The sequence below is a fragment of the Chelonia mydas genome, chromosome 9, assembly GCF_015237465.2.
Source record: "Chelonia mydas isolate rCheMyd1 chromosome 9, rCheMyd1.pri.v2, whole genome shotgun sequence".
In the NCBI taxonomy this organism is placed as follows: Eukaryota; Metazoa; Chordata; order Testudines; family Cheloniidae; genus Chelonia; species Chelonia mydas.
In genome coordinates this window covers 101,333,186-101,346,774 of record NC_057855.1, presented here as the reverse complement: position 1 = coordinate 101,346,774, position 13,589 = coordinate 101,333,186, and the positions used below count along the sequence as shown (strand labels likewise).

Below are 13,589 nucleotides of genomic sequence, written 5' to 3'. Positions count from 1 at the left end.
GCTGTGAATTGCTTGATTCACTGTGAAAGTCTCCCTTTTGTTCTCAGAAATGTATCATCTTAAATTTTACTCTCCCTTTTTATCTCCCCCCCAGGTGCAAATGTTTCTATGCTCCCATCAGCTCCGTCCCTGAGGTTATCGCAGATTAGAAGGCGGAAAAAAAACGCATTCACGATTACATGTTTTCTGAGCTCATGCAGTTCTCCCGCACTGATAGGGCATAGCTTAATGCATGGAGGCATTCAGCGGCAGAGGCCAGGAAAGCATTAAGTGAGTGCAAAGAGCTGAGGTAGGAGGCAATGCTGAGGCTAATGGGGGAGTAAACGGACATGATGAAGCATCTGTTGGAACTGCAGGAAAGCCAACAAGAGCACAGACCCCCGCTGCATCCATTGTATAACTGCCTGCCCTCCTCCCCAAGTTCCATATCCTCCTCACCCAGACGCCCAAGAACGTGGGGTGGGGAGGCTTCAGGCACCCAGCCACTTCACTCCGGAGGCTAGCCCAAGCAACAGAAGGCTGTAATTCAAACAATTTTGATTTGTAGTGTGGCTACAATAAGCAATGTGGCCTTGTCCTTCCCTCCTCCTGAGCCCCACCCCACCCAGGCTACCTTGTGAGTTCTCACTTTTTTTTTAATTAATTAAGAAAGAAAAGAAAAGAAAGGTTTCAAAACAATAGTTACTTTATGTCCTTTGCCAGCTGTGGTCAAAGGATGGAGGGTGATTGGCTTACAGGGAATTAAAATCAACAAACAGGGCGGGTTTGCAGCAAGGAAAAACACTCACAACCTTCACACCGTAGCCTGGCCAGTCATGAAACTAGTTTTCAAAGCCTCTCTAATGTGCAGCGCGTCTAGCTGTGCTCTTCTAGTCGCCCTTGTGTCAGCCTGGCAATTTTGAGCAGCCAATTTGCCTCAACCTCCCACCCCGCCATAAATGTCTCTCCCTTACTCTCACAAATATTATGGAGCACACAGCAAGCAGCAATAACAGTGGGAATGTTGGTTGCGCTGAGGTCTAACCTAGTCAGCAAACAGCGCCAGCGAGCTTTTAAACGTCCAAAGGCACATTCTGCCACCATTCTGCACTTGATCAGCCTATAGTTTAACTGCTCCTTAGTACTGGCCAGGCTGCCTGTGTACGGCTTCATGAGCCATGGGAGCAAGAGGTAGGCTGGGTCCCCAAGGATAAGTATTGGCATTTCAACATCCCCAACGGTAATTTTCTGGTCTGGGAAGTAAGTCCCTTCTTGCAACTGCTCGAACAGCCCAGAGTTCCTAAAAATGCGAGCATCATGCACCTTTCCCGGCCATCCCACTTTGATGTCGGTAAAATGTCCCTTGTGATCCACCAGTGCTGGCAGCATGATCAAGAAGTGCCCCTTGCAGTATAGGTACTGGTTGGCAAGGTGGTCTGGTGCCAAGATAGACAGAATGCATATCCCTATCGCCCCACCACCGTTTGGGAAATGTGCTTGATACTTAATGGCTTTACTGCAAGGGGTTCCCTGAGTCACTACCCTTGATAGCAGAACGTCTCTGATTGCATTGGCTACTTGGATCACAGCAGTCCCCACAGTAGACTTGCCCACTCCAAATTGATTCCGAACTGACTGGTAGCAGTCAGGCGTTGCAAGCTTCCACAGGGCTATCACTACTCGCTTCTCAACTGTCAGGGCAGCTCTCATCTTGGTATTCCTGCGCTTCAGAGCAGGGAAAAACAACTCACAAAAGTTCAAGGAAAGCGGCCTTACGCATGCGAAAGTTTCGCAACCACTGTGAATCATCCCATACCTGCAACACTATGTGGTCCCACCAGTCTGTGCTTATTTGCCAGGCCCAGAATCGGCATTCCACTGTATCAACCAGCCCCACTGCCTCCATGATGTCCCAATTGCCACAGCCCATGCTTTCAGGAATGTCTGCGTCCATGCCCTCATCACAGTCGTCCTCGTGCTGGCGTCTCTTAACCTGATTCTGCACATACTCCAGGATAATGCATGAGGTGTTTACAATGCTCTCAACAGCAGCGCTGAGCTGAGCGGGCCCCATGCTTGCTGTGATATGGCGTCTGCATGGGTAACCCAGGAAAAGAGGCACAAAACGATTCTGTTGCTTTCACAGAAGGAGGGAGGGAAGGGCAACTGATGACATGTACCCAAAACCACCCGTGACAATGTTTTTGCCCCATCAGGCATTGGGAGCTTAACCCAGAATTCCAATGGGCAGTGGAGACTGCGGGAACTGTGGGATAGCTACCCACAGTGCATTACTCCATATGTCGATGCTAGCCATAGTATTGAGGACACACTCCGCCAACTTAATGCGCTTAGTGGGCACATACACAATTGACTGTATAAAATTGATTTTTAAAAATAGACTTCTACTCTACCTAATTTCGTAGTGTAGACATACCCCTAGGGGTAAGTGTCCTCCTCTGTACAAAGCTATAGCTAAATATCTACTTACCTCCCAGGGGCATTTTAATTAGAGCTCTCAGGCGATTAATATTTTTAATCGCAATTAATCATGCTGTTATCCAAAAAATATTTAAATAAAGGGTATTTTATTGTTTTTTTACATTTTCAAATATATTTATTTCAGTCACAACACAGAATACAAAGTGTACAGTGCTCTATTTTGTTAAAAAATGCTTTATTTTTTTTACGGTACAAATATTTGTAAGTCACCTAATACGAGTACTATAGTGAAATTTTTATCATGAAAGTTAATTCTACATTTGTAAGTTCAAAAAAACCTGCATTCAAAAATAAAACAATGTAAAACTTTAGAGCCTACAAGTCCACTCAGTCCTACTTGTTGTTCAGCCAATAGCTCAGACAAACAAGTTTGTTTACATTTTCAGAAGATAATGCTTACCTGCTTCTTGTTCACAATGTCACCTGAAAGTGAGAACAGGCATTTGCATGGCACTGCTGTAATCAGCGTTGCAAGATATTTACATGCCAGATGCGATAAAAACTCATATGTCCCTTCATGCTTCAACCACCATTCTAGAGGACATGCGTCCATGCTGATGACAGGTTCTGCTTGATAACGATCCAGAGCAGAGAGGACTGACGTGTTCATTTTCATCATCTGAGTTAGATGCCACCAGCAGTTGGTTGATTTTCTCTTTTGGTGGTTTGTGTTCTGTAGTTTCCACATCAGAATGTTGCTCTTTTAAGACATGAAAGCATGCTCCACACCTCATCCATCTCAGATTTTGGAAAGCACTTCAGATTCTTAAATCTTGGGTCAAGTGCTGTAGCTATCTTTAGAAACTTCACATTGGAATCTTCTTTGCATTTTGTCAGATTTGCAGTGAAAGTGTTCTTAAAATGAACACAATGTGCTGGGTCATCATCCGAGACTGCTATAACATGAAATATATGGCAGAACGTGGGTAAAACAGAATAGGAGACACACAGTTCTCCCCAAAGGAGTTCGGTCACAAATGTAATTAACGCATTATTTTTTTAACAAGCATCCTCAGCATGGAAGCATGTCCTCTGGAACGATGGCCGAAGCATGAAGAGGCATATGAGTCTTTAGCACATCTGCCACGTAAATAACTTGTGACACCAGCTACAACAGTGCCATGCGAACGCCTGTTCTCACTTTCAGGTGACATTGTAATTAAGAAGTGGGCAGCATTATCTTTCATAAACGTAAACAAGCTTGTTTGCATTAGCGATTGGCTGAACAAGAGGTAGGACTGAGTGGACATGTAGACTCTAAAGTTTTACACTGTTTTGTTTTTGAGTACAGTTATTTGACAAAACAAAAAAATCTACATTTGTAAGTTGCACTTTCGTGATAAAGAGATTGCACTACAGTACTTGTATGAGATGAACTGAAAAATACTATTTCTTTTGTTTATTTTTACAGTGCAAATATTAGTAATCAAAATATAAAGTGAGCACTGTACACTTTGTATTGTGTTGTAATTGAAATAGATATATTTGAAAATGTAGAAAAACATCCAAAAATATTTAATAAATTTCAATTGGTATTCTATTGTTTAACAGGGGATTAATCACGATTTTTTTAATTGTGATTAATTTTTAGTTAATCACATGATTTAACTGCAATTAATCAACAGTCCTAATTGCAATATAGCAGTGCTGTGCGTTTGCAATATCAAGCACTCAAAGTTAGAAAACAGGCAAACAGAGGGCACCTTTATGCATTGTGATAGTCTTTAATTATATATTATTTCCACAGGACTCCTGCCTCATTCAGTGCACACCTAGTGAGCAGTAGTCAACATTTTGTTTTATCCTTATTGTTCGAGATGTAGCACGCACACACATACACACCCCTCACCATATTTCCTGCTGTGAAGTAGTTAGTTTCCTTCTGAGCTTTTCTATGGCATTTATACTACTAGTAGCTGGCACTTTCACCAACTCTCAAAAGTACTTTACAAAGGAGATCAGCATCTCGTGCTTCATAATCAGAAACTGACTACACTACCACTTTTGTCGATCAAGGGTGTGGAAAAAAACCAAAACATCCCTGACCAACATAAATTTCTGGTGTGGACAGTGCAGTCGGCAGGAGACACTCTCCTGTCAACATAGCTAACCCCGCTCATTGGGGGTGGTTTAATTATGCCGGCAGGACAGCTCTTTCCTGCTGGCAAAGAGCAGCTACACAGGGGACCTTTACAGCAGGACAGCTGTGCCGCTATAAGGTCCGTATGTAGACATAGCCTTGTTAACTTATTTTCAACACACTCCTGTGAAGTGAAAGGATGGTATTATCCCCATTTTACAGATGGGAAATTAAAGCATAGTGGATATGCTTCTGATAATTTTAGGTTCCTCATATGGGATAACTAGCACCTGATTTAGCACATTACTTTAGCAAAGCTCCCAGTAACTTCAGTTGTAGCTCTAAGTTCAGCATTTCTGAAAATCAGAGCTCAAGGTATCCCATCATAGCATTCAGGAAGTAATTAGTGACCCCCTGTGAAAAGTTTGGTTTAAATGATTTGCCTAACATTAGGAACTCTATATTATAGCAGAGGCAGGAATAAAAATCAGTTTTCCAAGGTGGTATTCAATTCCCTTAACCAGAAGGCCATCCATTCCCTTCCTGTGATCCCCTGTCCCAGTACTACAAATAGTACATACCTTCCATCTTCTGCAACAAATGAAGCAGCATCCTACAGGCAACATCCTCCTTTAATACATAATCCCAATTCATCCCCACAGTAGGTTGAGCCTGTGCACTGAATGAATTAGGGGTCACATGGAAAAAATATGTGATCATGTAATTCAAGACTATCAATGCAGATGCACAAGGTGATCAAATTAAAGTTTTCACCACCCCCATTTCCCTCACCAGCTTCCAGTCTTTCCACACACATTTGGGCTCCCTGTTTGTCTCTTTGCCTGATCAGTTCCAGCCTCCCATTTCCTCTCCTGCCCTGGCCCAGTTACTCCAAGTTTCCTCCCGCTCCCCCAACTCCTTGTCTCAGCCTATTCTTCTCCATCCCCTCTGGTCTCGCTTTTGTCCTCTCTGCCTCCCCTTCCTCCTTTAGTTTGGCTGGGTGACAGGAGGTGCAGGTGTTTCCTGTATTCTCACTGCTCTCAATTCCAGTGTCCAGCCCACTCAAAAGCAGTTGTCAGACTTTCCCTGTAAAGGCTGCTCCTCTTTGAGACTGCACGCATGGGCTGTCCTGTGCAATCTGGTCACACATAACAGCTGTGAAGGGATACAGTATGTCCAGTGAGGACAGAACCTTCAGAGATTTTAGCTACAAAAAATCAATTCTGTACTGAAGATGTGCAAACTGCAGTTTTTCAAACACTTATAACTTGGCCAAACATAAGTGGATTTTCACAGGAATGGCAAAAGGCACATCCCTGACACAAAGTCCACCCCTTGCCAGATTTCAAATCTCTGGTCCAAAGCACGGGGTCATTAGAATATTTTAATATAAGCAAAACCTTCCCTGCTGCCCTGCCCCCACCTCATTCTCAAAACAGCTGAACAGTTCTGGCTAAAATTTTCCAAAAAAACTTCAGACACCTGGCATACAAAATTTCACACAAAATGGTTACAGGTTGGCAAAACTATAACCAACTGAAAAAGTCTTAATGTGAAGTGTCAGCCCTAATAGGGAGTGCTATAATAGTTATTCACATGTGGAAACAGGATTTTAGTGGGAATTATCTTGCATCTTTATAGTAAAGAGACATCAGATTCACACAGTTTACAATCACTAAAACTGGACTGAACAATTAAACTTCTTAATTTGTTCAAAATTTGCTTTGCTATATTTCAAGTCTCCAGATTTCCACAGAAGAGATTAAGAACGATTGTAATATGAAAATGGAATGAGTGAATAAAACAGCAAGAGATCAAGAAAGCTTTATTACAATTTAATTCTGCATAATTTAAAAATCATTTTAAATCGTTAGTTGCAATACAAATTCCTTTTAAGTATAAAAATCAAGTTGCCAGTGTATGTTTCAGTACCACACTTCAATCAGATCATCTTAGGGTCCTCTAATGCAAATGAGTCCTCCTCACCCTCCCACTTTAACTGGCTCAGAGAACTCCTTTGCTTAGAGAGGTCCATTTGCTCGTTCAGATTTACCCAAGTAGCACCAAGAATTCTACAGGTCACAAATTTGGCACTCAAAAGCAGAGCATTGAGGCCTTTCTGGTTGAAATTCCATATAAATAGCTACCATTGTGTACTGAACAGAGCATTTGAGTGCTAAAAGTATACATCTAAAAAGACTGCCTCAGAGCATCCTTTGGACAGAGCACTCCTGAACTGTTCAAATCAACTGGGTCTGGGGTGGGGGGGGGGGGGAATAAATGAAATCTCTCAAAGACAAAAAATGTAAATGATTAGTCTGCTAGAAGGATATAAAAACTGAATAGCACAGGAGAGACTGAATTGTCACAAGTCAATTGCATTCCCAGCCACTCAAATATAAAACTTTTATAAGGTTGGTTTCGACTGCTCTTCTCAATGCTGGAATGTTCTGATCTTATTTGGAATTAGACAAATCCAACCAGGGAGCTAAGTCAAATCTCCACTTGTAATGTGACAATGGACAAAATCAAGGCAAAAAAAAAGAACCCAAACTCTGCACTAGAGTTACAATAAAATAGGTTAAGAATTATAGAAATTTGCAACAGCCCAAATTTACAGAGTGACCATTTACAGATTTTGTTAATTATCAATTATTGTAATAAAGAAAAAAGTTCATGATATCTGCACGCTTCTGAAATTCATTCCTGCAGAGATCAGGCCCTGGAGTAAGAACTGTCAGAATAGCAGGATACCTGCTCCTCTTGGCAGAAAATACACAGAAATATCAGATGTTGAAATCAGTCTTTTAATGAGGTACTACGAAGACAGTAAAGAGCTCTCCAAGTTGTTCTAGTTCATGGCACTTTGTGAAGAACAAAAAAGAAAGTGGTATGTAAAAGGAAGCATCTCCAGGCTTCTGCAAACATCATGGCATATTGTTATTTTGGTGTTTATCTGAACCATTCCCAGTACACTACATTTGTTTCATTAGCTAGTCATACTGATGGCTTGGGTCAACTGTGGCTTTTAATTTAGCCTTTTAGAGTGGGATTTGCTAAAGTAATATATGCCATCAGTTATAATGGAATTGTAGTTACTGTAAGTTATCAGTACATCAGGCAGAGAGAAAGGCACATCCTCTTCTTTGAGGGGAAGTAGGGGACAGATAGGAATGTATCCACCTCATACTTCAATACCACATAAGGCAAGGCTAATTTAATATTTCTCTTAATCCTAATAGCCCTACAGTTGCCAACGCACCAGCATCTTGCTGCAATGAGAAAAGAGAGCTCATTCCATATAGTGCAGGCATAACACATATTTTTGCATGGGTGAGATACTTTAAGAAACTAAGATCTGAACCACTAACACAGGCTGCTCCCAAATACAGTCAGTGGCACCTACGCAAGGAATGGGATTATTAATTTCAGTACACAAAACCCACAAATCCCAGCATCCTTATATTAATACAAAATTTCTTATACAGCACATCAATTTCAGATCTGCAAGTTGCAGGGGCAAGTCTTTAATGGAGGTTTCACACTGCTGCTTTTTTGCTCATCCTAGGTGTTGTGGGTAAACAGACTTCTGAAGATAAAAGCCAGTGACCATTCACAAAGGGGTAGGAACAGTTATTGAAGTGTTTAAATAGAGCTTCAGCTAAAAGTAATTTATAATAATGTGTGACCAGCTAGCATGGAGAGAATTATTTTTAAAATGCTGTAGCCCAGGTAACCGTATCCACCATAGCTGGCCAACCATTAAAAACAGTTTAACTGGAAACTTAGTTAAACATGGTTCCTGGCTTCATGTTATAGGACCTACACAATTCCAAGACATGATCTGCCATGAACTCTCATGCAATGATGCAGGGGTTAATTATGGTTGGGAGAAAGAACTAATTCCTCAAGAGCAACAGCCTCCTTCCAACTCTCTGGAATTCTCCTAAAAGGTAGGGGAATGTACATGTACAATTGTGCAGGTCATATTAGGAAATCCACTTTGAGAATGTCATCCCAATTACCTCAAGCAGTTTGAAGAGAGAACAATAACTCCATTCTCAAAATTTAAAATACTCTTTAGAGAGGGAAGAGAAACCCTAATGCAGTTAAGACAACTATGGCAGACCTGCATTTTGTTACCATCTCACCTCTCTGTTCCTAAACCACTACAGAATCATTTATTTGAGTTACTGTCATCTAGAATTCCACATATCAGGAGGTGCCAACTTCTGATCTTAATATTAATGAAACCATTTCAGGAGTTCCTTATGTCTGAACCACTGGACCAGACATGACTGGTTTTCATTAACTTTTCATACAAGTAATCACATTCTTCACTATAAAGTAAGTCTCATATTAATATTGAAGGTTTCAGCATTTTTAAATTTAGACAAATGGTTTTCAAATTTCATGTTGTCAAATTAAGGCAATAATTAGAAAGCCAGGCTCTTGTCTGGTAGACCAAGTTGATGAATCAGTAAGGGCCAGAAGCTGCAGGAACTATATTTAAAGCAAGATTATCAATATCTGTCGCTTTCAGCAAGGCCAATAACTGAAGTTTGTCTAGTAAAGGAAAAGTTTGGCTTTGAAGAAGTCCCCTCATCCTCTTCTATTGAAAAGAATGGAAGCCAACTGAACTCTGGAGATGTTGGAGACTCTGGAACTTTAGAAGATGGATAGATATTTCATCACTCGCTCACTAGGCTGGAATGAACTGGTTTGTCTCAGTTTCCCTGAAGCAGTTACCAAACTGCAAGAATATATTTTGCATGAACCATTTCTGTTTAGACCTGTTAGTGCAAGATGCAAATCTTCAATTAAAAAAAGAAAGGAGCCCGCCAAGATCCCCGTCAGTCTTTATTTCACTTCAAATATCCATCGCCTTCGGCAACTACAACAGGACACACTTTTTTGTGTTTTTCTTTGCCACTGGGTATAAAACCGCACGCACAGCTTCAGCAAACACCTCTCGAACCCCCTCCTGGTTCAGAGCTGAGCATTCCAAATATTTTACTGCTCCAATCTGTTTGGCCAGTGAAGTTCCCTGTTGTGGGGTAGTGGGAGCCAAGCTTTGCTCCTTCAGCTTTTTAACGGTTTCCACATCACTTCGTAAGTCCCTTTTGGTGCCAACTAAAAGGATTGGAACATTAGGACAGTGGTGAGAGACTTCAGGGTGCCATTTGTGCCGAACATTTGCATAAGAGGAGGGACTTCCAATGGAAAAACAGATGACAAATACATTGGTTTGAGGGTATGAGAGGGTACGTAGACGGTCATATTCCTCCTGGCCTGCCGTGTCCCAGAGATTTAGACTAACTGTCCGGCCATCCACAGTCATCTGAGCACTATAGTTGTCAAACACAGTGGGTATGTACTCCTCTGGAAAGGCATTGGTGGTGTAGCTGATGAGAAGACAGGTCTTTCCCACTGCACCATCTCCAACAACTACACACTTTATTGTCTGCATTCTTTACCCAGAAATGGAGAATCCTGCCAAAAGAGACAAAAAAAGTCACTCACTTATAGGAATTTTAAAACGAAGTGTAGAAGGTTTCTCTAATACAATGCCCTCAACATTTCTAATAATTTATTTTTGGTAGCGGCATGCTACATGCTAAACACACATAAAGAGGCAGCCTACACTCTAGAACATTGGTTCTCAAACTTATTTGATCATGCCCTCCTTCTTTGTGTCTGTAGGAGTTTATGCCCCCCCTCAACAAGTACATATACCAATAAAAAAAACAAACATGCAACTCTCATTAAATATTAAAAACAGTAAGGCATTGATTCAAACAGCGCCAACGATCCATTTTAATAAGGGCAAAAGCAAAATTGCAATGCTTAAAATTAAATGTGCACACTGAATCATAAACTGATTAATGTACAGATGGCAACGACTTGTATAATGCTATTCAAGCTTAAAAGAATAGCATCAAAATGAACAGCACCAGAGTCAAATGCACAGCGCCATCTGAAGATCTGATATGTTCGGAGGAATCAGCTTTGCTAGTTGTTTGTTACTGTGGGTAAAATGTGCACAGTGAGGATCCCACTCCCACCCACCCACCCCCCCGCAAGCTTCTCACACACACCCGAAAACTTATTCCATAGCCCTCCCAGTTTGAGACCCTCTGCTCTAGAAAGAACAGTAGAAGTAGGGGAGAGGAAAAAGAGGTACAACATACAAATAGAGTGGTCACATGGCAATTGGACACATCCTGATTATTTAGCTAAATAAAAATAAATTAGCTGAATACCTACAACCTAGCCTTAATCAGCCAGATAATTTCTTGTAGGTAATCTAGACGAGTCTTTAGGATTTGACTGCAGAGAAAGGGATTTGCGATCTTGTGCCCCACAGCAAGATGTTCTCTGTCACTTGTGGTATCACACTGCTCGGCCCACTCCATGCTATCCTTGTTCTCTACCGCCTAAGCAGTAGTAACACAGAGAAGGCTCTAGGAGTTAAACTGAATATGATTCAATGCAGATGAGGCAAATGCGCTAGTAAGATGTATGAATACTGCCTATAAAACAAGTAAAGTAATTAATTCACTCAGCACCAGTTACATAGTACTGTAGAGTATTCAGACCACACCAATAAAAGGTTTAGAATATAGAACCCAGGAGGAAAACTTGGTACATCTGTTCTTTGAAATACAATCATAGACTGCTACCATGTCACTCTGAATACACAAAGAACTGTTCTAAAGAGACCAAGAACAGATTATTCTCACTAATCATTGACAGAACAGGCAGGAACTAATGAGCTGCAGCAAAGAAAGCTCATGTTAAGTACTAGGAAAACCCTAATACCATAAGAGTTCATCAGTAAAATAAGCTTCCAAAAGCAGGTTGTAGAATCACTACTGGAGATATCAGAGATTAAGGCCTTGTCTACACTTCAGAGTTGTGTCGATGCAAGTTACGCCAAACGATCAAAAACCACTCTAATTACATCACTTCTGCATGTTCATATAACACTCCTATCAGCGGAGCGCACCCACAGTTGGTGCTCTAGCATCAACAGAGTAATGCACTGTGGGTACCTATCCCACTGTGCTACTCGCTACCTTCTGCAGCTAGAGGCTAGGAGTTGTGGGAAGGCAGAGTGGATCACAGAGCATCATGGATACGGGCTCAACATCCCATGATGCAGCTTTTTCTGTTCCATCACTCCATGGGCTTCCGACTGTGGTCAGTGCCATTTTTCAATAGCCTGTTTACAGTGCGCCCGCCATCTTTGTCTGAAAGGATGGATCCTGCACTGCTCTCTACTGTTGTGGTCACTGTTATGAATAAGTCATGGCTGGTCATGCAGTATATATATCATGAGCAGCTCCCAATCTAAACAGGAATCTGAGGTGCCTGACCTGCTGTGTGCAATGGAGAGAAACAACACATTTGCCATTCACTGAGCTGCTGCACATTTCTCCCCACTGTATTTTCCACTGCAGGCATCCGATGAAGTGAGCTGTAGCTCACAAAAGCTTATGCTCAAATAAATTTGTTAGCCTTTAAGGTGCCACAAGTACTTTTTTTTTTTTTTTTTTTTGGTGAATACAGACTAACATGGCTGCTACTCTGAAACATGGTGGACCGTCGCTTTTGGGCTTGCATTGTTATGCAGATCTGCGATGACGAGCAGTGGCTGCAGAACATTCAGATGCAGAAAGCCACCTTCCTGGAACAGTGCGCGGAGCTTGGCCCAGCACTGCGGCGCAAGGACACCAAAATGAGAGCTGCCCTCTCAGTGGAGAAACATGAGGCAATCACTCTGTGGAAACTGGCAACTTTAGACTGCTACCAGTCAGGTCGCGAATCAGTTTGGTGTCCATAGTTGGGACTGCATTATCGCAAGTGTGCAGGACACTCTCTTACAAAAAACTGTGACTCTTGGAAATGTGTGTGATACAGTGGATGGCTTTGAGACAACGGGATTTCCTAACTGTGGCACAGCGATAGATGGCACACATACCCCAATTTTGGCCACAGACTATCTTGCAAAGGAGTACATCAATAGAAAGGGGTATTTCTCTATGGCATTGCAGGCACTTGTGGATCACTGTGGGCGTGTCACTGACACCAATGCGGGCTGGTCCGGGAAGGTGCATGACGCACACATCTTCAGGAGCACTGGCCTGGGACAGAAAGCTGCAAGCAGAGACTTGCTTTCCAGACAAGATTCCAATGGGGGATGTTGAAATGCCCAAAGTGATCCTGGGAGACCCAGCATACCCTTTACTCCCATGGCTCATGAAGCCTTACATAGGAAACCTGGACAGCAGCAAGGAGCACTTCAACAACAGGCTGAGCAAATGCAGAATGGCCGTAGAATGTGCCTTTGGCAGATTAAAAGCACACTGGCACTGCCTTTATGGCAGATTAGACCTAAATGAGGAAAATATTCCCATGGTCATAGTAACCTCCTGTGTGCTGCATACTATTTGTGAGGCTAAGGGTGAAAAGTTTCCCTCAGGGCGGAGCATGGATGCGGATCACTTGGCGGCTGATTTTGAGCAGCCAGAACCAGGGCTATTATGGGGCACAACAGAGGGCTATTTGAATCCTGGAGCCTTTTAGGCACCATTTTGACAATGAGCACCAGCAATGTGTCTTGCTATACAGCACTCTGCCATGCTTTGTTAACTTGCCACCTTGCATGAAAATTTTGATGATTCCTGATCGTGATTTGTAGTCAGCAAGTGATCAGATTGCAACTGTGTATTAATTCCAGCAGCAACCACTGTGTGTAGGAGACAAATAAAGACTGATTATTTTTCAGAGAATATGTTTTTATTAAACACCAATTAAAAACACAGAAAATGCTCAGTGGAAAGGGAGATAACAGTGAAGGGCAGTGTCCTGATGTAGGCTCTCATAGCTATGTGTTACTCCAGCTATCATTTTGGAAACTGTCTGAAGGGGTGGAGTGAACAGGGTACTGAGACGGGCTGGGAAGATGCAAGAAATGTCTGAGAGGAGTTTGGGGAAGGCATGACAAGCAACTCTGTATCGGCTG

The 13,589-nt window shown here is 42.1% G+C and overlaps 1 protein-coding gene and 1 long non-coding RNA gene across 7 annotated transcripts in view; one reads left to right on the top strand and one right to left on the bottom strand.

Moving 5' to 3' along the window:
• The first annotated feature begins 249 nt into the window (after nt 1–249).
• On the top strand, nt 250–13,351 carry LOC122461596. Its single transcript, XR_006283584.1, has 2 exons — nt 250–289; nt 12,134–13,351. It is a non-coding gene; the product is annotated as an uncharacterized LOC122461596 (long non-coding RNA).
• Nucleotides 6,370–13,589, bottom strand: part of LOC102937943 (rho-related GTP-binding protein RhoG) — a 34,660-nt gene continuing 27,440 nt past the window's right edge. For 2 of the 6 annotated variants that reach the window (XM_037908110.2, XM_037908113.2), the window contains one exon: nt 6,370–10,054. In XM_037908110.2, coding sequence (XP_037764038.1) covers nt 9,456–10,031 — 576 coding nt within the window. In that variant the 5' untranslated portion in view covers nt 10,032–10,054 and the 3' untranslated portion in view covers nt 6,370–9,455. Of the gene's footprint in view, nt 10,055–10,824; nt 12,161–13,589 lie in introns of those variants that run through there. The other 4 variants (XM_037908111.2, XM_043521925.1, XM_027818508.3 and 1 more) reach the window with 4 other exon arrangements.